General features: G+C 41.5%; 2 protein-coding genes across 2 annotated transcripts in view; one reads left to right on the forward strand and one right to left on the reverse strand.

Annotated features, from left to right (window-relative positions):
* Positions 1–307: 307 nt before the first annotated feature.
* Positions 308–22,656, reverse strand: part of LOC139459476 (uncharacterized) — a 59,914-nt gene continuing 37,565 nt past the window's right edge. The window contains exons 2-5 of the mRNA XM_071240916.1: positions 14,437–14,618; positions 4,200–4,337; positions 2,760–2,853; positions 308–506 (exon numbers count right to left, since the gene is read on the reverse strand). Coding sequence (XP_071097017.1) covers positions 308–506; positions 2,760–2,853; positions 4,200–4,337; positions 14,437–14,614 — 609 coding nt within the window. The 5' untranslated portion in view covers positions 14,615–14,618. The remainder of the gene's footprint in view (positions 507–2,759; positions 2,854–4,199; positions 4,338–14,436; positions 14,619–22,656) is intronic.
* Positions 10,439–12,994, forward strand: LOC139458932 (uncharacterized). The gene is made up of 3 exons (XM_071240369.1): positions 10,439–10,511; positions 11,198–11,318; positions 12,421–12,994. Exons 1-3 carry the CDS (start codon positions 10,439–10,441, stop codon positions 12,713–12,715), a joined length of 489 nt encoding a protein of 162 aa, XP_071096470.1. The 3' UTR covers positions 12,716–12,994.

Raw genomic sequence — 22,656 nt, forward strand, 5'->3', positions numbered from 1 at the left:
ATGTGTATTAACAGAGGGACACAGGTAGAGGGGTGGTACACATGAAACCAATGTAGATATGTGTATTAACAGAGGGACACAGGTAGAGGGGTGGTACACATGAAACCAATGTAGATATGTATATTAACAGAGGGACACAGGTAGAGGGGTGGTACACATGAAACCAATGTAGATATGTGTATTAACAGAGGGACACAGGTTGAGGGGTGGTACAAATGAAACCACTGACAATGTATGAGTATGAACATTGGGACACAGGTTGTGTAGTGTTGGTATAGTTACAACATATCTATCAACACCATCCACGTTAGGCCCACTCTCTAATATAAGTCAGTATAAAGTCAGCCATGAGTGTGATCAGAGTGACTCCTGGCCCTCCTACCTCTGCATGTGTCATGTCCAGGCAGCACCACCACACAAAGTCGAAGTAAGGACCATCAAACACCTGGCCGACCTTCCCCTTGGCTCTCTGTACCAACTGTATCCCGCTGTACTTCTGCTCCGGACTGAAATAAAGTACGGAGTGAGTACATATACACAGATGTTGTAAGGTTGTTTCCCCTCCCTGTCTTCTGCCCTCCATGTAAGAGTTGTTTCCATAACATAACCAAACCATGCCCATCTACTGGTTATCTGTGAACATGTGCGGCATAGGTTACAGCTGTAGCTCAACATGTCACTAATTACTTACTGTCAGGGTATTTTTATATACATTCTACCTGTGAATTGAGACCAATATATACAACACTGAAAATGGAGTGCTTATGTGGGTAACAGTAAATGTACGACTTGTTTGACGTTCACTTAACATTTTACTGCCGCTTCAACCAATATTGTTCTTTAAACTCAAACGGACCACAGCCAGAAGAAAGATCGATTGTTATTTTGATGCACTACCATGGGAAAACGTGTGTATTCCTTAATTTGCTGAAACATATTTATTTACAAAATATATACAATCTCCCGTTAGTTAATACATTACTCTGATATTATGCATATGATAATAATATCTATTAAAGATACTTGTTAGTAAATGTCTGGGGAAATAAATGAAACTGATACAGGCAGTAGACCTTTACAACTTGCAGTTAACAAGTGCGGCCTGAAGTAAGAGGGTACAGGCGACAGTATCATATAAAGACACTGCCAGTAGACTTTCAACATCTAGCGCAGGGACCCCTGGGTCTGTTACACGGCATTTCTCAGAATCACTGTTCGGTGTTAACCTGACCATTGATTAACCTTTGCATGAATGTGTATATTAAAGCCGTCATAGTACACACAATGTTGATATTGGGGCATGCGTTGATTATTTACAACGTTGTACGCAAACTGATAAATTGTATTGCATTTTTTATTGTATTTTGTGATGGACAACATTCAACATCATGACAAACTGATGTAATATCGAACATGCTTGATGTTAGAATAAATGCCCAAATATATCCTGCCTTTGTTAAGCAATCCAACATTGATGCCTTCAAACAAACAAAATACTTTAATAACAGTTAATAAATATCTTAATATTACCCTGCTTCTATCAATGACTCCAACAATGATGCCTTTAGACTACAGGCGGTTAATAGATACTAACATAACAGAATAAATATCTTTCCTACAGATGTACTGACAAAACACAATGTAATATTCTTACACAATCACGTAAGATATGATGATAATTATATGATTAGGCGTATTTCATATTGTTACGGATATAAAGATAGTTCTGGATGACCCTTGAACATCAACCTATTACCTGGGAACAAGGATTGCCAATGCTTTACAATCAGCTCCGTCACCTTAGGCTGACCGTCCACATGAAACTGACATGCAACGATCATGCTGTTCAAAGCAGCGATGGAACATTCATTCGGACTTATCATTACACCATCTTACATTACTTGCCATGGCAAAATAGTGAGTGAGTGAGTTGGGTTTAACACCGCTTTTAACATTATTCCAGTTATATCGCGGCGTGTTAGCTTAATGTGGGAGGAAAGCCCGAAGTGATCCAGGTCTCAGACGTTTACCACTTCGGTGAAACCCACGAGCACGGGTATGGTGCTGACAAACCTAGAAACATAATTTGGGCGAACCCGTATTCGAACCCACAAACATAGGTTTCCGGCGTGCCCAAGGGACGCAACTCTGCACAGCGAATCGCGGCGCCTTAGACGACTGGGCCACCCGTGCCCCCCCCCCCCCCCCCATGGCAAAATAATGTACTCATTATATTGATTATGTATTCAATCATACACACCTTGATATTAGTCAGAGATCACGTGAAATTCGTGTGCATATTTTTGATAATGATACTACAAGAAATAAATATGGTTTTTTGGTAAAACATTTTTCATTGTGTGATATCTTGTTTCAAAGTGGGATTAATATGATTAATAATTGGGGACTGTTCTCCATTCAAAGGGACATATAAGATAGCTATGCGAACGTTACATGAAAGTACACCCATAGCTGTCAAGAAGACAGATTTACACTATTCACAAGGTTGACATTAAAAGTAATTAAGAATAACACCAGTTTCACCTTGTTGTCATATGCAGTTTGTCATATAGTTCAACAGACCCGATCTATCTAGCATACAGAGTAATCATAAACACCATATACAGCGCCACTGAATGCAATATTGAAGAAGAATTTTGATGTCTAAGACTTGTTGATCTTGCTTAAATCAGAACATATAATCAGGTAGATTACACAACTGAAGTGAACAGCATACATCATGTGATCGTCGCACTTACAAACATGGATATGAAGTGAAAGGTTCCTCCACATTTATTGGTTCTAGGACGATCTTCCCAGTCTCCTCATCCCCCATGATGCTCATCCCGTCTCCTGCAATACACACCTAGAGGTAGGTCACATGTCTACACACTGCATACAGTCATGGAGGGTCAACCAACTATTGTGTGAGTGAAATACTAGAAACTAAATATCTCGTATACATTTAGATTGGCATACTTGGTAATAGTAACATAGTCTCGTAGAATCAGGTAACTGAGAAAGGCAATCATCTGGTTAGATCTCGGAGAATCAAACAGGGTTATCTTAAAATTACTACTATCACTATATTCAAGCCTCTGACACTGAGAAGCATGTACTGATGATAGTGAGTGAGGTTTTACATCACTGTAGCAGTATTTAAGCAATAAAAGGACTTAATGATCAGTCATTACGTTTGATCTTCACACACTGTACTTAAATGGGGAAACTAACATAAGACTTCAATATCTTTAATTACTTTAACTACCCCTTTACCCAACTTGTTCGTATGTGTTGTGGACATAGAGAAAAGGGTTTTCCCGTATTCCGAACGATTTGCAATTCAAAGTTTGTCCGTCTCAAGCTGTTGACAGTCTGAACAATACACGCTCATTTAGTCCAGGATGAAGCAGTGAGATATCTCTGATATTCATATATTTATATTTAGGTGATTATTAGTAGCAAGGTAGTACATACCGAATGTGGCAATTGATGTCAGAAATACGTTTGTATCCGCATTATATTACCTCAACACCCCCACAGTATTACATACCACAGCGACCACACTGGGGAAAAGATGCTTCAACTATATCAGTTAACACTGGGTCATGTATCCAAACAGTAACAAAGTTCTACAGGCAGATGCTAGTGGGTCATATCACGCTATTTCACTAAAGATCGATCACAGATTATTTGGGATTTTATTTTTAAAAATCACCATTAAGGTAGGTAATACACAATATTCGGTATCAAATTTTACATTGTCTGAGTGGACCACCTCCATGGTTTAGTGGGTAGATCATCTGCACCGAGAGTGGAAGGTCGGTGACTGTCCCGTGGCCTCGTCACATCAAAATAGTGCATCCTGGCTGGTGCCCGGCATTAAGGGGGGTGGGGTGGGGGGAAGACTAGTCAGACTGGAGTCAGTATACATGTACTGTGTCTGAGTGGGTTATACATGTTAGACTGCAGCGTGATATTTCAGTTGGCTGAATCTGTAAAACCGTCATTTATTAGTCCGGACTAGTACACACAGCGTTCATGCATGTCTCAATAGATGTGAAAAAATCTTCAATGCGACATTAAAACCCAATTTCATTACACCTTAATTGTCACTAGTCAGTAGTGAGTCATTACATGTATATCAATAAAGCGCCACTAGAGATATAGAGGCAGTTTTATACGATATTCCATCTCACCTACATAGATAGACACAAGTGATATCTTGTCAAAAACCACCCAATCCCCCAGCTCCACTTCTCTCCCCTCCCTGTCTGCAAGTCTCACACTGGTAGTCGTGTGCACATTGGAAGTTGATCTCAGGTCACGTGATGCATCTGCAAAACCGATACACGTACATATAATGCTACTTCTTTAAACCAACAAACCCATGCTGCTAAACGATAGGCAATACGCATTACTCAAGTAGAATACAAAATAAAGGTAAGTGTGCAAATCTGTGTATGACAGGTGTAGATTTATATCTTTACTAGCGGTAAGCGCCATACAGCTACAGCTGGGGTTGCCTCCCTTGCACAGCACATGGCCAACCACCGGAAGCCGCCCTCTTCACAGGCCCCTGAAGCTGGATAGTGATATAACTGAAACACTGGACCCATATATATAAATAGACAAGGTACGTCACTCGCCATCTTGGCCGAAGTTGAAATCGGCTGTATCGTTTAAATTAAATGGAAATGTGTGCATGTCATGTTCACAATACCTCCACACCTCCCTCCAAATACGACCTGCATGCCACAAAACTTTATTTTTGGCAATTTATTACCTATATCGGGCGATTTTATCGACATATTGGCTCAGTCTCGGCTGTGGGTCACGGAAGTATACAAAAATCTCCGCGCTCAATGGCCTCGAGCGCTCTGATTGGTAAATATCCCCATGTGCGTTTGTTATGGTTGGAGCGCGGACCAATCAGAGCCTTGTTATTGAAGGAGACAGACCTGACATTAACTAAAGCTGTGACCTTATGTAATGTCAATGAACTATCAGAAAAAGGGCTACAAGAAATAACACAGAAACTAACAGAAGTTGACTTTGTAAGTCAAACCAAGTTTTAAATCACACCCGATTCAAGGAAATACTTTGGGAAAAGGTGTCACAGATGCCACAATTTCAACCACTTCCAGTCAGTTTGTCAGTCCAGTCCCTCGGGCCAGGAGACATACAGTCACAGTGCCAGTGGAAATTTGAAATGGAAATCAAGTCCAAGAGGCAGGGGTAGATTTCGTGCAAGAACTAGGCCACCAAAGTATCAAGGATCACGAAGCAGCCAGTAAGCAATTGTGAAACTCAAGACGACTGGTATGAACAAGAGGATAGTGAATGCTTGTTTATTGACACTATAGAGATAGATGGTATAGACAACATTCCTTTAGAAGCACATACAACAATCACAATCAATGACAAAGCAGCACGCTTTAAAGTTGACACTGGTGCTAAATGCAATGTGATGCCTCTCTCTTTGTTCAAACAAGTGAGAGACAAAGAACTGATTTCCAGACCAGGAGCAGTCAAACTTGTAGCTTACAGTGGTGACACCATGATGACTTTGGGTACATGCAAAATGAATATTGGCTTCAAGAGCAAACTACACAAGCTAGTATTCCACATTATTGACAGCCCAGTGAAACCCATCCTTGGCATACAAGACAGCATTGCCTTGGGCATGGTGAAACTTGACATCCATGATGTGAAAACTGAAAAAAGAATGACCAAACAGGACGTTATTGACAAATACTCCAAGTTGTTTGATGGTAAACTTGGAAACTTGCCTGTGTCATATGATGCGCAACTTGATCATGATGTATCTCCGATAGTCAGACCTCCACATAGAGTTCCTGCACCCATGAGAGAAAAGATAAGAGCGGAATTGAACAAAATGATTGAAGAACGTGTGATAACTCCAATAAACGAACCAACTGATTGGGTGTCAGCGATGGTAGTGGCAAAGAAAAAGGGTTCGGACAGTGTGCGGATATGAAATGACCCCAAAGATCTCAACCGTGCATTGAAGAGGCAACATTACCCAATGAAAACAATTGAGGAAATAATGTCCAGAATGCCAGCAGCAAAGATATTCACCAAAATGGACGCTTCAAAAGGGTTCTGGCAGATACCTTTTACACATGAGACTTCACTGCTTACCACCTTTAAAATGCCATTCGGTAGATACCGTTACTTGCGCATGCCGTTTGGTATCACCTCAGCAAGTGAGGTATTCCAGAGGAACATGGACATGCTTTTCAGTGGTCTGCCATATGAGAGTATCATGGACGATATCATAATATGGGGGGGGGGGGAAACGAACACCAGCATGACAAGAATGCAGTGAAAGTGCTGGACAGAGCTGAGGAAATACGGCTGAAACTCAACAAGGACAAATTTCACTTCAAAGTGAAAGAGGTCAGTTATGTTGGACATTTGTTAACTGACCAAGGTGTCAAACCAGACCCTGCGAAGGTCACGGGAATCTTTGAAATGCCGACTCCAGATGACGTTCCATCACTCAGACGATTTCTAGGTATGGTCACGTACCTTGCCAAGTTTATTCCTCATCTCAGTGAGAAAGCAGCACCCTTGAGAGAACTGCTACAGAGCGACATTCAGTGGCACTGGAATCAAACTCACCAACAGGCCCTTGATTGTATCAAGAGAGACATTTGTGAGCCCAACACACTACAGTACTATGATGTTAACAAACCCATCACTCTAACATGTGATGCCTCGAAGAATGAACTGGATGCGGCTGTACTCCAAAGGGGTCGTCCCATTGCTTATGCCTCACAAGCTATGACGAAAACAAAAGTAAACTACGCCCAGATCGAAAAAGAACTCCTGGCAATTGTGTTTGCCTGTGAGAAGTTCCATGATTATATTCTTGGAAAAGAAGTCACAGTAGAGACTGATCACCAGCCTTTGATCAGCATATACAAGAAAGCTCTCTTTGCTGCACCAGCGCAATTGCAAAGAATGCTTCTGCTTCTGCGTACTACCTGAAGTTAGTCTATAAGAAGGGTGAAGAACTTCATGTTGCGGACACACTGTCGAGAGCCTTTTTGAAAGATGATTCAAATATACCTGACTATGAGGAATTTGAGGTAATGACAGTTTTACCCATGACAGATGACAGATGACAGAAGTGAGCAACTTAAGGCTGAAACTGGTCGTGATCCGGAACTTGTGTTAATTCGCCAATATGTCAAACATGGCTGGCCACAGTACAAACGAGATGTACACCCAGAGGCATGGCATATTTCTCGTTCAGAGATGAAATCACAGAAAGTGACAACATTCTGTTTAAAGGCGACAAAGTCATTGTCCCTACATCACTGCGGCATGACTACATGAAACATATTCATCAAGGACACCTCAATGCCGAGCTGTGTAAAGGAAGAGCAAGAGATTTCCTGTATTGGCGTAACATGAACTCTGACATTGAACAGTGGCTAGCTGAATGTGCAGTGTGAAACAGCTGCAAATCTCAACAGCAGAAGGAGCCTCTCAAATGTCATGAGATTCCTACCAGGCCCTGGCAAATACTTGCATCAGATCTATTCACTTGGAACTCAACTGAATACCTTGTGCTCGTTGATTCATACTCCGGTTGGATAGAAATGAACACTCTGAACACAACTACCTCTGCAGCTGTAATAAGAAAGCTAAAAGGGTACTTTGCTAGGTTTGGTGTGCCAGACACTCGTCTAACTGACAATGGGCCCCAATTCTCATCACGGGAGTTTGCATTATTTGCTAAAACATGGGGATTCACACACAAAACGAGCAGTCCAGGTTATCCACAGAGCAATGGACTTGCTGAAAAGGCAGTACAGTCTGCCAAAAGAATTTTGGAAAAATCAAGTAGAGATGGCAGTGACCCATACCTTGCCATACTCAACCAGAGAAATACACCCCGAGATCAAGTCCTGGGATCGCCTGCCCAACGACTCATGTCACGCAGAACCAAAACTGAAACTCCCATGTCGTCCAAGCTACTTTCACCAGTTATTCGAAAACCATCAAGTATCTACAAACGCCTTGTAGAACTGAGAGGGGAACAAAAACAGTATTTCGACAAGACAGCAAAACTGCTGCCTAGACTTGAACCTGGTGACAAATTCGAGAATTCTAACAAATAATGGATTTGGTAGACTAAAGTACACACGGAAATGAAAAAAAACTGTTTTTTCGACCTCAGATCTTAAATTATTGCAGTTAATATACAAAATGTGTAAATATTCAAACAACTAAATTAGTACTAATTGGGCCGTGGCATAAATACAGCGTATCAAATGTTTTTATGCCTTTTTACACGTAAAAGTGTGTAAAAATGTGAATAAAACAGAATATTGTGAAACAGGGCATAACCAGGTGTAAGTATATCAAGGTGACATATGACACCTTGACGACAGGTGAGAACAGGTGCGTAATGCCTATAGTCTGTTTCTGCTATGTCAATTTGGACTTAGTTTTATTTTTGAATGTTGAAAGTGCCGACAAATTACCTCCTGTAAAGAACATTTTGTATTGTTCACTGAGATCAAACTAGCAAATCCAGACTAGTACTTTTCGAGTTGTTTTGTTATTTCGTATTTACAGCTACGTAACACTTTGTGTCGATTTTTAAATTGAGAAAAACAGGGTTTTTTTTCATTTCCGTGTGTACTTTAGGACTAGTAAGACAACTGGATCAGTCACCCAGATCCTACATCATATCATCGGAAGGTAAAGACCTAAGAAGGAACAGAAGACAACTCTCATTCACACATGAGAAAACACCAGTGAAGCTGATGTCCCCACCTGAGGAATATACACTCAACACTAAAGACACTGAAACACAAGTTACAAAGACTAACATGAGACAAGAAATCACAACAAAGAGAAGTGAAGACACAAGACCTATGGTGGTGCCAGAAAAATACCTTGATTGACACTGAACTGTATTAAATGATAAATGCTTTTATGCAAGATTTAAAGACATTTCATTATGACCAGTGGACTTCAACAGTATTATTTAATTCAGTCAACAAAGTGTTGAAAACAAATTTCAGAGACACTAACTTTATTATTTTCAGGAGGAAGTCATACCTCCATTGGACTTTTCATCAACAATCTTGTATTCATTTTGGCAGTGTCACATAGACTGCTGTGATGTTTCATTTGAAAAAAAAACCAACAAAACTTTTGGTTCGTATTTCTCTTAAAGAAGAAAGGATGTAGATTTATATCTTTACTAGCGGTAAGCGCCATACAGCTACAGTTGGGGTTGCCTCCCTTGCACAGCACATTGCCAACCACCGGAAGCCGCGCTCTTGTATAGATGGCCTCAGACCACAGTTATCCCCCCTAAGTTTTACCATGAACCGGAAGGAAAATAGGAGAATATAGTACCCTGTTTAAATGGGCTGTTCAGCCTGTGGCAATTTTTTTGGAGTGACTTGTGATAGCTTAAATGAAAGATAAGACATTGTAGTTTGCTGTCAATTTTTTGTAAGCCCCAATCTGTGAAGGTATTGATTCCAGCTTCCCATGATTTGACCCCAAGTTGAAGGCCGTTGTGTGTGTTTCGGCTCGAAACTTCCGGTGAGCATTGTTGACAGTGGTTACTGCGAAAGCGAGATGGTGAATGCTGGCCGAAACTTTGCATGTTAAGTGACAAGTGGCAGGTTGGTCAGCATGCAACAGGAGAACAGCCTACGACTGATAATAATTATGGTGGGCTGTCATGTCACTGTAGATAGCAAAGAAGGAAATTAATTGTGGTCTGAGGCCTGATATGGTGAGGCTAGTGCATATGTTTGATTCACTATATCTCTATCATTATGCAAGAAATTGACTTGAAACTTGGCACATATATTCATAGTAAGTGTTGAAATCTGTGTACATGTGTTTTCAGGTTGAAATATTTTTATATTTTTTTTAACGATTTTGTGTACTTTTTCGAACGTGCGATTTTATGCATGTTGTTGAAATGAGTGAATGCTAGCATCATAATAAGTCACATGAGTTCCAATATGGTAGAATCATGTATCACTACACCTGTCGTGCCTCGTTTGCACTTGGACAATATTAATATGGCCAACATCGAAGCCTTTTTTAAGAAATACAGAGAAATATTTGCTCGGCATTCAGCCAAAAGTGACCAACATGGCACGTGTCAAAACGGCCCATGTCACATCTGGTCAAGGGCATGTAAGCCCAGTGGATATGGGGTTTTGAGATACTATTGCCCCATATCCAACAAGTGGCGCACCGTAAATGCCCATAGACTCAGCTACATCGTGCATAGGGAAGATTTCGACATAGGTGATTTGGACATCAGCCGTTTGTGCCATAATTCCAAATGCACCTATGTCGAACATCTTTCTGCTGAGCCTCATAGCATTAATGCAGACAGAATAGCCTGTGTCAACAGGGATGCATGCAAAGGCCATGCGCCATATGCAGATTGCCTTTTGGCTTTGAAGCTGTGAAAAGAGACAACAACAAGCAAAGTAAATTATTAAGATTTTATTCATTAACTGATGTTCAGCACAGTGACAGCTGATTGTTAGCATTGCATATACAAAAAACATAGCTGTACAGCAACTGTTACCTATTTCAACTCAATTTTTTACACAAAGTCAGTCATAAGCTAGTCATTAGCTACAGTATTACTGCACATGTTCATTTCTTTGAATATGAATGGTCAGCTTGTTTGCTAAAACATGGCACAGGGTCAAGTTGACCCTTTTTGTAGTCCCCCCTCTGTTTGTCACTCAGTTTTGACTTTAAATGTTCACTAATTTTGCTCCCATGCTGTACAAGCTTTCTTTTCACAACACTGGGGCTTTTCTGGTATTCCTTGTGATAGGCAGCTTCCTTGTCCATTTGTTCAAGTGACCGCACTGCTCGACTTGATAGTTCAACACCAGAGTTTTGGCACTTGTCGATTGCTGATGTCCCGGGGCCATTGTTGAGCCTATGAATAGTCGATGAAGCCCTCCCGATCATATTTCTTGAAAAGTTCACGTTCTTTGGCAAAGAAATACTCATTGATCGGTTCACGGCTTCACATTTCTGTGTGTCTGTGTACAGTTTCATTTGTTCGACAACTTCAACACTCAGCTTCATCTTGAGAATTTCATTCAGCAAGTGTTTATCATTGTCATCCATATTGAAATGAGTGATTTTGTTGCAGCCGAGGAACATGGACCACTGCCACCAGCTGTTTGTTACACCGCCTCGACACACAACAGAGTACCGGGCACACCTGGAGCAGTCGCCGCTGTAGCACTTAAGGGTTGCTTCGAGCACTCTAGGTAAGATACTACGAAGTGCTTTCATGTCGCCTGCATGATCCTTCATGAGTTCTTTCAGTATCAGGCTGCACCGTGCCTTTACATCTTGACTTAGCACCTTCTTAGCCTCCAATTTCTGTGTTCGAGTAGTGCCGGGGAACATATCTGGGTTGAAATCAGCTCTGTAGCATTGCCGAAACTGTCCTTGAGCCAAGTGGGTGGGATCAGCTAGCCTCTGCACCTTCCACATAGGGTCTAACACTTTCAGAGCTTGGTCTATTCCTTCTGCAGACTTAGAATCCCCATCGGTAGTAGCATACTTAATGAGCACACCCTGTAGCGCAAGCTGATTTCCAATGTCCTCTCCCATATTGAACTCGGAGAACGGAGCGAAGGCCGACATGTTTGCTGTACAGTCTGGGTGCCCCCCTGGACACTTCACATCCATTCCTTTTCCTTTCAGCCAAGCACCAGTCCAGCACAGCTTATTCTGGAATGACGCGCCGATGATGAACTTCTTATCGGTAACAGTTTCGCAGGCTATGCCGATTGCTTGTGATGCATTCTGCCCTGGCTTCTTCCTGCTTGCTATTGTCGTTGAGTTGTATCGGCCATCCATGGCAATATTCATCTCGCATGGCTCAGTACCCCTCTTCCGATTAACTTCCTTTACCAATTCAACTTTTTCAGCCATATCCTGTGTATTCAGTTCAGTAACAGCAATAGCCACCTTGTTAGAGGTCCTCTGCATACTGCTCCTGCATGGGGGCGGAATGTCCATGTTTGCTATCAGTAACCTGGCTCTTGTGTTTCCAATAGGGGTGTCTTGAAGACCCAAGGCAAGTCCTACGTTAGGGGCTGCTGGGTTTGGTCCAGGTTTGCCTGTCTTGATTTCTTTATACAGCTTCATTTCAGGTGCTGTGAAGTCACATACAACACATTTCAGTGTCACTTTCCAGCATGCTCCCCATTTTCTCTCCTTGGCTATCTGCAGCTGAGGGTCGTCGCAGTCAGTGGATGTCGAACGATGCAGTCGCAGAGCTGTGTTCCATGCTTCGGCCACCTTTTCATTGTCAACTAGTCGCATACCCTCCAAGTCATCTTTGCTTGACTCTTGTTTCAGGTCTTGCATGCTGGCCGCAGTAGGCCGCAACAGCCTCACAGAGGTAGAGATGCCCTCACAGTCAGGTGTCGACAGCCCAGTGCCATCCAGCCTAGACTTGGTAACCAGTGAGAAGTCTTCAGCACTCATCCTAGTGACAGTCCTGGGTATCTGGGGTGGAGAGTCACTTTCTGTCTCTTCAGACTCAAGGGTGAGACCTTTGTTCCAGGGAGTGTGGCCCTTGCTGAACTGTGACTTGATTCTCTTGCGATCACCTTTCATCGTGATTGTCTCGGACAGAACTAATGTGCTCTGAGCACAAGATGTACCTATATACCCCATCACTGTGTAATGTCAATGGCAATGACAAGCGTGTAAATGTATTAGAAACTCTCGAGACATACATATGTCTTGTGCCAGCAGTCCAAATTGCAGTTGAGCTGTACACGCAGTTTGACACCTTGTCGTGTATTGGCCTAGTGTCAGCTGAGAGTGGTCACACCTGGTGACTCGCTGCACTTGATTGGCTGTACACAGCTACCTGTCCCACCAATCATTTTAATGAGTAAAGACAGGGCTTTCATGTGAATAAAAATTTAACAGTTTCAATTTTCATTTTTGTTGAAAAATATGAACTTTAATTCAATTTTTTTGTTAAAAAATGCATGCATGTACCTTAAAATAGGCCCCAAAAAAAGGAATTGATATACCGGACTGAAATTGATGTCTGTTGATAGTATATGTAATGACGAGACAGGAACACTTGCTTGTTTTGTCCATTTCCTTTTGGTTATGGAGTTATGGACAAATTAGAATTGCATTTGAAATGAATTCATGCCAAAAATGTACTCTCAAGTGCTATGGATGCAGCATGATTTCAAATGACTATAAGTCAAGCTGTGTATGAGTTAGGGATTCCAAATTTTCTGTGAGCCTTCAACAGTGTATGGGCTTAGTATTGATGAAGTTTTATTTGAATTGCATACTTTTTCCTGTCCTGATAGGCCTCAGACCACAGTTATCCCCCCTAAGTTTTACCATGAACCGGAAGGAAAATAGGAGAATATAGTACCCTGTTTAAATGGGCTGTTCAGCCTGTGGCAATTTTTTTGGAGTGACTTGTGATAGCTTAAATGAAAGATAAGACAATGTAGTTTGCTGTCAACTTTTTGTAAGCCCCAATCTGTGAAGGTATTGATTCCAGCTTCCCATGATTTGACCCCAAGTTGAAGGCCGTTGTGTGTGTTTCGGCTCGAAACTTCCGGTGAGCATTGTTGACAGTGGTTACTGCGAAAGCGAGATGGTGAATGCTGGCCGAAACTTTGCATGTTAAGTGACAAGTGGCAGGTTGGTCAGCATGCAACAGGAGAACAGCCTACGACTGATAATAATTATGGTGGGCTGTCATGTCACTGTAGATAGCAAAGAAGGAAATTAATTGTGGTCTGAGGCCAGATACACATGAACCCAAGTAAAGAAGGTTTTTTTTTAAGAAGTTCACTCTTCTTGTTTATTCACTTTAAAAGTTGACACAGCAACTTACAACAGGTAATTGATACAGTCTCACTTTTAAAAGTAATCAAAGTTTATTTAATTTCACTGAAGGCATGAACAATTGTGAAACTAAACTGAATTCATTCTGTTGGAGAACAGCCCCACTTCCTCTCTCATATCAATATGTTGGTTGGTTGGTTTGCTGTTTAATGCCGCACTCAGCAATATTCCAGCTATATGACGGCGGTCTGTAAATAATCGAGTCTGGACCAGACAATCCAGTGATTGATATCATGAACATCGATCCACGCAATTGGAATCGATGACATGCATCAACCAAGTCAGCGAGCTTGACCACCCGATCCCGACCTTTTACGGCAAGCATGGGTTGCTGAAGACCTATTCTAACCGGGAATCTTCACTGGTCTATTTGTATTTAAAATCCCATTCACGTCGTCTTGTGTATTGACTGAGTGAGTCGGCCAACTTGACCAGCATTTTGTAATGTCACAGCGTGTCCTTAGTTTTGTATGGGGACATTACCTTGTGTCACACCATGTTCCTCTGTTGGATGACACTGTTTGCAATTGTTGGTGATGTAGTTGATGTTGGTGATGTTGGTGATGTGGCAGTTGCTATAATAGATGTTGTTGTTTTCGCCGACCTGCATTCCCCCCTGTTGTGTGTCCATCACTAACGTTGTCGACGGTCTGAGGGCCATGACTCTGATAAGAAATATTCAAAAATAAGCCGAACATTCCTGCATAGTAACTGTAAACTATTTACACATAAGTTCAGGCACCTGATGCATGCTCGTCGCCGATCTGTTCTATGACCCTAAACTATTTATACACAGTGGCGCCATCAACAAGTATACTCTTTTAGAGAAACATATTTGAAAATGTTACAATCCAGGTTGTAATCGACAGTCAGGTGACCGCGAGCGGTTATATTTAGCAGTGATCTTGGTCAAAAGCGCTTAAAATATTACATGTGCGTACTTTTCTTTCAATTCGTGTTGGGCACGCGCTGCTAAATATAGTCGCTTGCAATCACCTCAGTGATCAAAACTCAGTTTATTATTTGGAAAATGGAGATTACTGTTAGTAATAATCATCATAGGCGAAATGTCTCGTTTTCACTTTATAAGTATAAGCACACAAGCAGCTGTCTTTGTTAATGAATCATCGCGTTATATCGTGATTCTATTTCGACCCGTGAAGATCCGGGGTAGAATAGGTCTTCAGCAACCCATGCTTAAAAGGCGACGATGCTTGCGGTAAGAATCGACTAACAGGATCGGGTTGTCAGGCTCGCTGACTTGGTTGATGCATGTCATGGTATCCCAATTGCGTGAAGTTTGCGCCTCTATGTTCATTACTATGGGTATCGAGGTTAAGCTTCACCCGAAGGCCATCCCAGTTCCCCTTTAATTAGTGAATGTAAGAGCTACATGACTGAGTTATCTCCCTTACACAATTCAATTTCTGTATGTAGACAGCTTGTATTAATTTCTAGGACAAAGACATTTTTCAATAGGATCAAATTCTCGTCTAAAATACAAATAAGGTAAACCAATAACGTCGGTCATGGAATATAAACAAGAAGAATATAGACGACTGGGCCACCCGCGCCCCCGAGTGTTCACGAGTTGGTGCTGCATTACCACACAAAGGGTATAACCTACCGACATGCATTTCACATCGACAGTTTATCATTTACTCAGTGTTCCTGTTTTGTGAAATGTATGATAATGTTGGTGTTCTTTCAGAGTAGGGGCGGTCAGGTAGCCTAGTGCTTAAAGCATTCGCTCGCCACGCCGAAGACCCGGGTTCGATTCCCGACATGGGTACAATGTGTGAAGTCCATTTCTGGTGTCCCCCGCCATGATATTGCTGGAATATTGCTAAAAGCGGCGTACAACCATACTCACTCACGCACTCCTTCAGGGTAAGACTATTGACCTCCAGCTACCCGTGCCTGTGGTAAGAGGCGGCTAGGTTCATCTGGTGGTCAGGTTCGATGACTCTTATTTTCATCGAACTCCCATGTGCACCAACACTTGTATTTGATGGCGTTCCCATGATAGATATTCATTATGAATTTGATGCTAGAACTCATGTTCGAATCTCAGATATTTCCATTCCTTATACATGTATGTGTTTTTATAAATAGACACGTTTAATCAGAATATTTCTTGCTTTCATTCTTTTCAACCTCGACCCCTCGCTCAATGATGGAGCCCGTTACTTCAAGGTCCTAACACAGTGCCTCCGTATAACATCAAAATAAAGGTCAGTGATATTGGGATGTTAAGCAGAATGCATGATAAACAATGTGTTACTTTTGTATCAATCAGTATTTAGAAAAATAAAAGTAGAAACAATTAATTACTTTTGTGTCAATACTCATGTCAATACTCATGTCAATGCTGATCAGGAAGAACAGTTGTCCACAACACAGCAATTGGCAGTGTAGAGTTGCCTCCCTTATACTTGGAAGTAAACCTGTGATCGAGTCACTTCGGTCTTTCCTCACACATTGTAAGCTGATAGGCCGTGATATGACTGACTGTGGACAGCTGCGTTGAACCAAATTTCACTCACTCACTCACTTCTTTATACAATAGACTTTACATCATGAAATTTGGATTGGGTTTAATAAGTTTCATAGTTAGTCTTCGTTCTTATATGAACTATATAGTGGGAGTCTATCACATTATGTGTATTCAATAATGCCAGGGTATATCACAGAACGACTCGGCAGTGTCCGACAGGTAGGTACCGTTGTATACCTTCAAGGGAGATGAGAATGTCAGTTTAAAATTTCACTACTCCACTGAAGGGGTCATGATGTCATGCGCCTTGAGTAAGTGAGTGAGTATAGTTTTACGCTGCTTTTAACACTTTTCAGCAATATCACGGCGTGAGAAGCCAAAAAGGGGCTTCACTCATTGTACCTTGGTCGGGATTCGAACCTGTGCCTTCGTTGTGAGGAGTGAACGCTTTAACTACAAGGCTACCCCACCACCAACTTTCATACGCTTTAAACACGACCCCTCTATGCCTTGGAGTTTTTCGCCTTATATCTTATATTCTATTCATCATTATATCCAGGGAGATAGGAATAGGTTTAACACAAGCATGAAGTCTCATGTCAAGAAAGTGTGAACAATACTTACACCGGTACGTACCCCATGTATTTCTAAGACGACACTGAATGCAGATACTGGAATTATAAATGTCTCAGATTGATAAGGCGACATGTCAAATGTCTTTGTATGAACGGGTGTTGGGTCATATCCTACTGTCTGACTTCCTACTTAAAGCAATGTATTAAAGTGAATGGAACGGACAAACCAGTGACTGAAAGGACGTGCAAAGCTCCACGTCATCGGGGCACAAAGACACTCAATGAATCAAGTCACAGAGCCTGACCACCCTATCCATGTAAGTGGACTCGTCCGACATGAATAGGATACGGGGACAGTGTTTCTCAACATTCCAACAGGACGAAACTTTGAAGATTGTGTGGAAAATTAAAACTTATCTCAGATAAGAGTTTAGTAGCTGCTATCACTATTTAAATAAACACAGACAGACAGACATACACATACACGCACGTGCCTCCAAACAAGATAGTGAGTGAGTGAGTATGGTTTTACGCCGATTTTAGCAATATTCCAGCAATATCACGGCGGGGGACACCAGAAATGGGCTTCACACAATGTACCTATGCCGGGAATCGAACACGGATGAGCGAACGCTTTAACCACTAGGCTACCTGACCGCCCCGCATCCATACACATCCATACATACCGACATACATATAAATAATAATGTATGCCGAGGCGTGTAAATGTTCGGCAGTGTGTACCTGCCTTCGTATGTTAGGACTCAATATTGACAACCCGCGAACCTAGAAGTGATATAAAGGTAAGTTATCTCCCTTTAGTTGAACAAACCATTATTTAGTCTATTTATAGACACAGCAAAGAACTATCTTTACAGCTTTCGTCATTTTAAGAAGGATCAAATACATGTTCGAAAAACACAGAAAACTAAAAAAACTGTACTTTTACACTGAGCACGGACATTTATATTATCATCGTCAAAGCATCAAACCACTGCGTCCATGTTATCGATGAAGACGAGGACAGACTCCCTACTCCCCTGTGGTTGACAACATGTCGGCCTGGCGTTCCTGATATATGGTTACTTTTGCCGACCCTAGAAGACACAAGTTGCATACAGAGAGTACCATGACGCATAAGGATGATATTACTTACTCGGTTGATGTAAATAAATGCAGACTCGTCACAGCAGCAACCCTATCTGTATTACCTGTATTTTTCACCTGGGAAATACGCAAGGGGGAATCCCCTACCTGATCACGTGATTCGTTTGCTGAGAAGCTATTGGCACAAGTATCAGACAATGTATATTGCACACGACAAATGCATCCCAACAACAAGCAATGATGGTTATTGATACAGAACGACGGCTGACTGTACAACTGATTTAGGGATATGATTTTGAATTGCCACCAGACGAGAATGTTACTAGCTCCAGTTATTTCCAATGCTTACATATATTGCTCCATATTAGAGCCACCGAGCAGATTTGTTCGTATGATGCTCAAATTCTCAATTTCTTGAATATGAGCTGGGTAAGATTTTGATTGCTCTGCATCATGAAAGAAAATATTTTTAAAATCAGTTAATTGAAACACGGAACAGGCATGTTAAAAAAACATGTTATCTAAGAAAACGCTGGCCGTTAAGGCACGCAAACACATGAAGATCAAGGCCTTCAGCAACCCATGCTTGTCGTAAGAGATAGCGAACGGGATTGATGCATGTCATCGTATCTGGTCTTGACTCGATTATTTACAGACCGCCGTGCGGCATTAAACGACAACCAAACAGACATGTAAGCTCCTCACAGCGATAGTACGTTCCCAGTGCTCTCTTCACAGAGCTACAGAGTGTCCCATAGTGTTTTCCTAATAGATTCCTGATTCGGAGAATACTACACTAAGAACATTTACATAATGTACACGAATCGTTTTCAAAATGGTGTACTTATATTTATATAAAATGTAATTTATATAATCATTTAACAATTTTCTATGTACTTATCGGGTTGGAATCACCACGAGAGTACGGATTTTTGGCCGGGTAAAAATTATCGGTCCAGTTTTCAGCTCGATAATTATTTTTTATTGTTCTGGCACGATCTAAAAAATATATATTCGTAGATGAATGCAGAGTGTCTTAGGAAGTGAATCTTGCTGCATTTGTCGTTAGATCACGACGCATGCATTTTACTGAAGAATATTAAGTGCGATGCAGATTTGGGTCGGGGATCTATAAGGAAAACACTATGGGACAGCAAGTAGCTGTGTGTGGCGAAAAGTCAATATCGTTTATAGGGAGCAGCACTGAGATGCGGTAACCACAGCTGTCTCGAACCCATCTGTTACACAAACAAACGTAAATTCATCTGGGAAATAGCAAGTCAAACGTAAAACTGTTTTCCGACTCTCTAGAATGGCATTCCCACACACATAAAAAATATCACTACATAAGAGGTTAAAAGGAAAAGTTTCAAATGATTGTAATGGACAGTTGCACACTGGTGACATTGATGGTACCGGGAAGGTAACGAAGGTGTCACGAGCTGGGAAAGAGCTTGATACAAATTATTTTTATCTCACCTTACATTAAAATAATAGCTACTGATTGGTTGGGCTTATTATTTTGCATGTTGCCGGCTCGTGAAGCCCACTGAGAAATCAATCGTAACGCATCTTAGGTAACTTGCTTATCTCGCATAAGTATCGTTGAGCTGAAATGAACCGATGTTTGTACGACTGCGTTGGGTAAAGGGAAGTAATTTGGTTCGTTTGTGTCGTTTGCAAGCTGTCAAAATGGCTGAATCAAAGCGTTTACTCAGTTAAACTTCGGACACATATTCCGGATCTGTATGAATTAATATCGGTGAGATGAATTTGTTATCAAGCGATCCCTCGGGGCATATGGTGTGATGTACCTCGTGTGTGAGCCAATGTGTCTAGCGGCTTGGGTACATAAGCTCACACGCGGGGTACATCTTGGGGTACATAGTCTTACATATAATCACGCGCAGGTTAAATCACACCTATACCCCTCCAGATCGGTTGACAGCTTGTAATGTTATTGTCTATTTATAGACACAGCACATAACTACCGTGTGGACATCGTCATTGTTACGCAGGATCAAATACTTATCTTAAATACACAGTAAAAATATAACTGTGTACGTTTAACACTGAATACCATCTTTGGATTACGAGGATCATTCGTCCATCTGAACTATACAATATACATGAAAGTACCAGATGAGTACAGCCACCATGTCTGCCCTGTTGTCGACAACAGACGCCTACTGTGATGACTGATGCCGACACAGGATGACTTATTATGGATACAGAGTGTATAATGATGTATTATGATGATGGTACTTACTCAGTTGATGTAATTAACTGCAGATTCTGCTAGAGTAACTCTACCTGTATTACCTGTGTTTTGTACCTGGGAATCACGTACTGGGGAATACCCTTCCAGATCACGTGGTGCGTTTACTGTCCAAGTATTGGCTTAAATATCATACAATGCACGCAGCACCCTAACTCAGAATGTTATCCTCACGACAAGCCCTGCAAGTACGAGTGTTGTCTGCTGGTGGTACAACATATTTAGCCACATCATTTCAAGTTGTCACTGGCTTTACATATTCTTTTTAAAAATAATCGCCAACGTTTCATGTTTTTTTCATTACACGCAGCTATACATTGCTCTCCTATCATACCAACAGAGCAGAAGTTCTTTTGATTCTTTCGTATCGTATGCTCTTATGCTCACATACAGCAACAAGAGACACAACACGTCATACTCTCTTAGAGGTCGTCGAAAGCTCAGCTCTTTATTCATACTGTTAAAATTACTACGATTATATATATATTTTTTTTTTGGTAGACTTGCCCGTTCTCTGGGTCTTCTTGCAAAATAAATACTGACATAAAGTTTCCATAACAATTGGCATTGTCAGATATGCAAGGATATCATAAACAGTCAGGGAGGCTGGACATGCGTTGAGGGAAGTGATCCCAATTAGTTTTTTTTTCTAAGGATTGTTGCCGAATGTTGGAACCCATCTTACTCGTCCTCTGAACTGAGCAATGGGGCAGCATCGTTCAATACATACATATAGGGCAGGGACATAGAAAAGCTTTCTTCAAATCACACTATCACAGTATGAATGTAGGGATCCACTATGACGTGCACAAGACCTGAATATACAGGAAGATGGGGGAGCAATCCTCATTAATCAGGATTGGTCATGTAATCATACGCACGCACTCACACACGCACACACACATTCGCGCATATATGCACACACACACACACTCACACTCACTTCTCTGTTAGAGTACTCGTACTCGTATGTCACAGATTGACAAAACGAAATGTGTTTGAACCAACAGGTGTTTAGTTTATTCCTAGTGTCTGACTTCTTACCTGAGGCAAGCCTGGAACTACTGAATCCCGATCAGACAAACCAGTGATTAAAAGCAGAGGTAACATCATCGGGTCACGATGACACGCAATGAATCAAGTCGCAGAGCCTGATCACACTGTAAGTGGATTTATCGGCCGTGCATGGAGTACGGGGGCAATGTTGCTCAGTATCCCAACAAGAGTGAGTGAGTAAGTATGGTTTTGCACCTCTTTTAGCAATAGTTCAGCAATATCACGGAGGGGACAACGAAAATGGGCTTCACACGTACCAACGTGGTTTTTTAACCATAAGGCTACCCCACCGCTACGAATCCCACCAGGAATTTTTTTTGAAGATTGTGTGAAAAATTAAAAGCTCTCTGTAAGGAATTATCACATACTATCGCTATTCACACACACACACACACACACACACACACACACACACACACACACACACACACACACACACTCACTCACACACAAGCACACACACACACAATCACACACACACAATCACACACACACACAATCACACTCATACACACACAAAGTAAGTTATCTCCCTTTAGTTGTACAAGCCATCATTTCATAGTCTATTTATAGATACAGCACATCACTGTCTTACGTAGGATCGAATACATGTCCGAAATACACAGAAAACCAACAATCTGTACACTGAACACGAACATTTACATTATCATCGTCAATTTATCGAATCACTGCGTCCATCTGATCTCAACAGACGAGGAAAGATTCCATATCCCCCTGTGTTTGACAACAGACGTGCCTGGCGTTCCTGAAACCTCCATGCCGTTACTTATACTGACTCGAGACCACACAAAATACAAACAGAAGGTATTATTGTGTCATTACTTACTCGGTTGATGTAATTAACTGCAGGATCTTCTTCTGCCTGTATTACCTGTGTTTTGTGCCCGGACAACACGCAAGGGGGATCCCCTTTACGCCAGATCACGTGGTGCGTTTACTGATCAGCTATTGGCACAAATCTCAAACAATACATGCAGCACACATGTTCAGACGTTTAACCCAACGACAAGCCTTGCAGGGACGTTTATTTTTACTGATTTAGCGACATGATTCCAAATTGCCACTACCCCAGAATGTTACAAGCGTTGTGCTATTGACAATACCCACCTATATTGCTTTCATATCAGAGTCATTGACTAGATGATTGCTTACCTGGTTGATTTACTGAT

Source organism: Haliotis cracherodii, unplaced genomic scaffold, assembly GCF_022045235.1.
Source record: "Haliotis cracherodii isolate W230 unplaced genomic scaffold, xgHalCrac1.p SCAF_13, whole genome shotgun sequence".
In the NCBI taxonomy this organism is placed as follows: Eukaryota; Metazoa; Mollusca; class Gastropoda; order Lepetellida; family Haliotidae; genus Haliotis; species Haliotis cracherodii.

What these genes read in the sequence shown, in the direction of transcription:
- LOC139458932 (XM_071240369.1), top strand. Translation starts at nt 10,439, where the DNA reads ATGCAAAGGCCATGCGCCATATGCAGATTGCCTTTTGGCTTTGAAGCT. An exon ending in AAGAGACAACAACAAGCAAA is followed by an intron (nt 10,512 to 11,197) that starts GTAAATTATTAA and finishes ATTTTGTTGCAG; the next exon opens with CCGAGGAACATGGACCACTG. An exon ending in GGTTGCTTCGAGCACTCTAG is followed by an intron (nt 11,319 to 12,420) that starts GTAAGATACTAC and finishes CTCTTGTTTCAG; the next exon opens with GTCTTGCATGCTGGCCGCAG.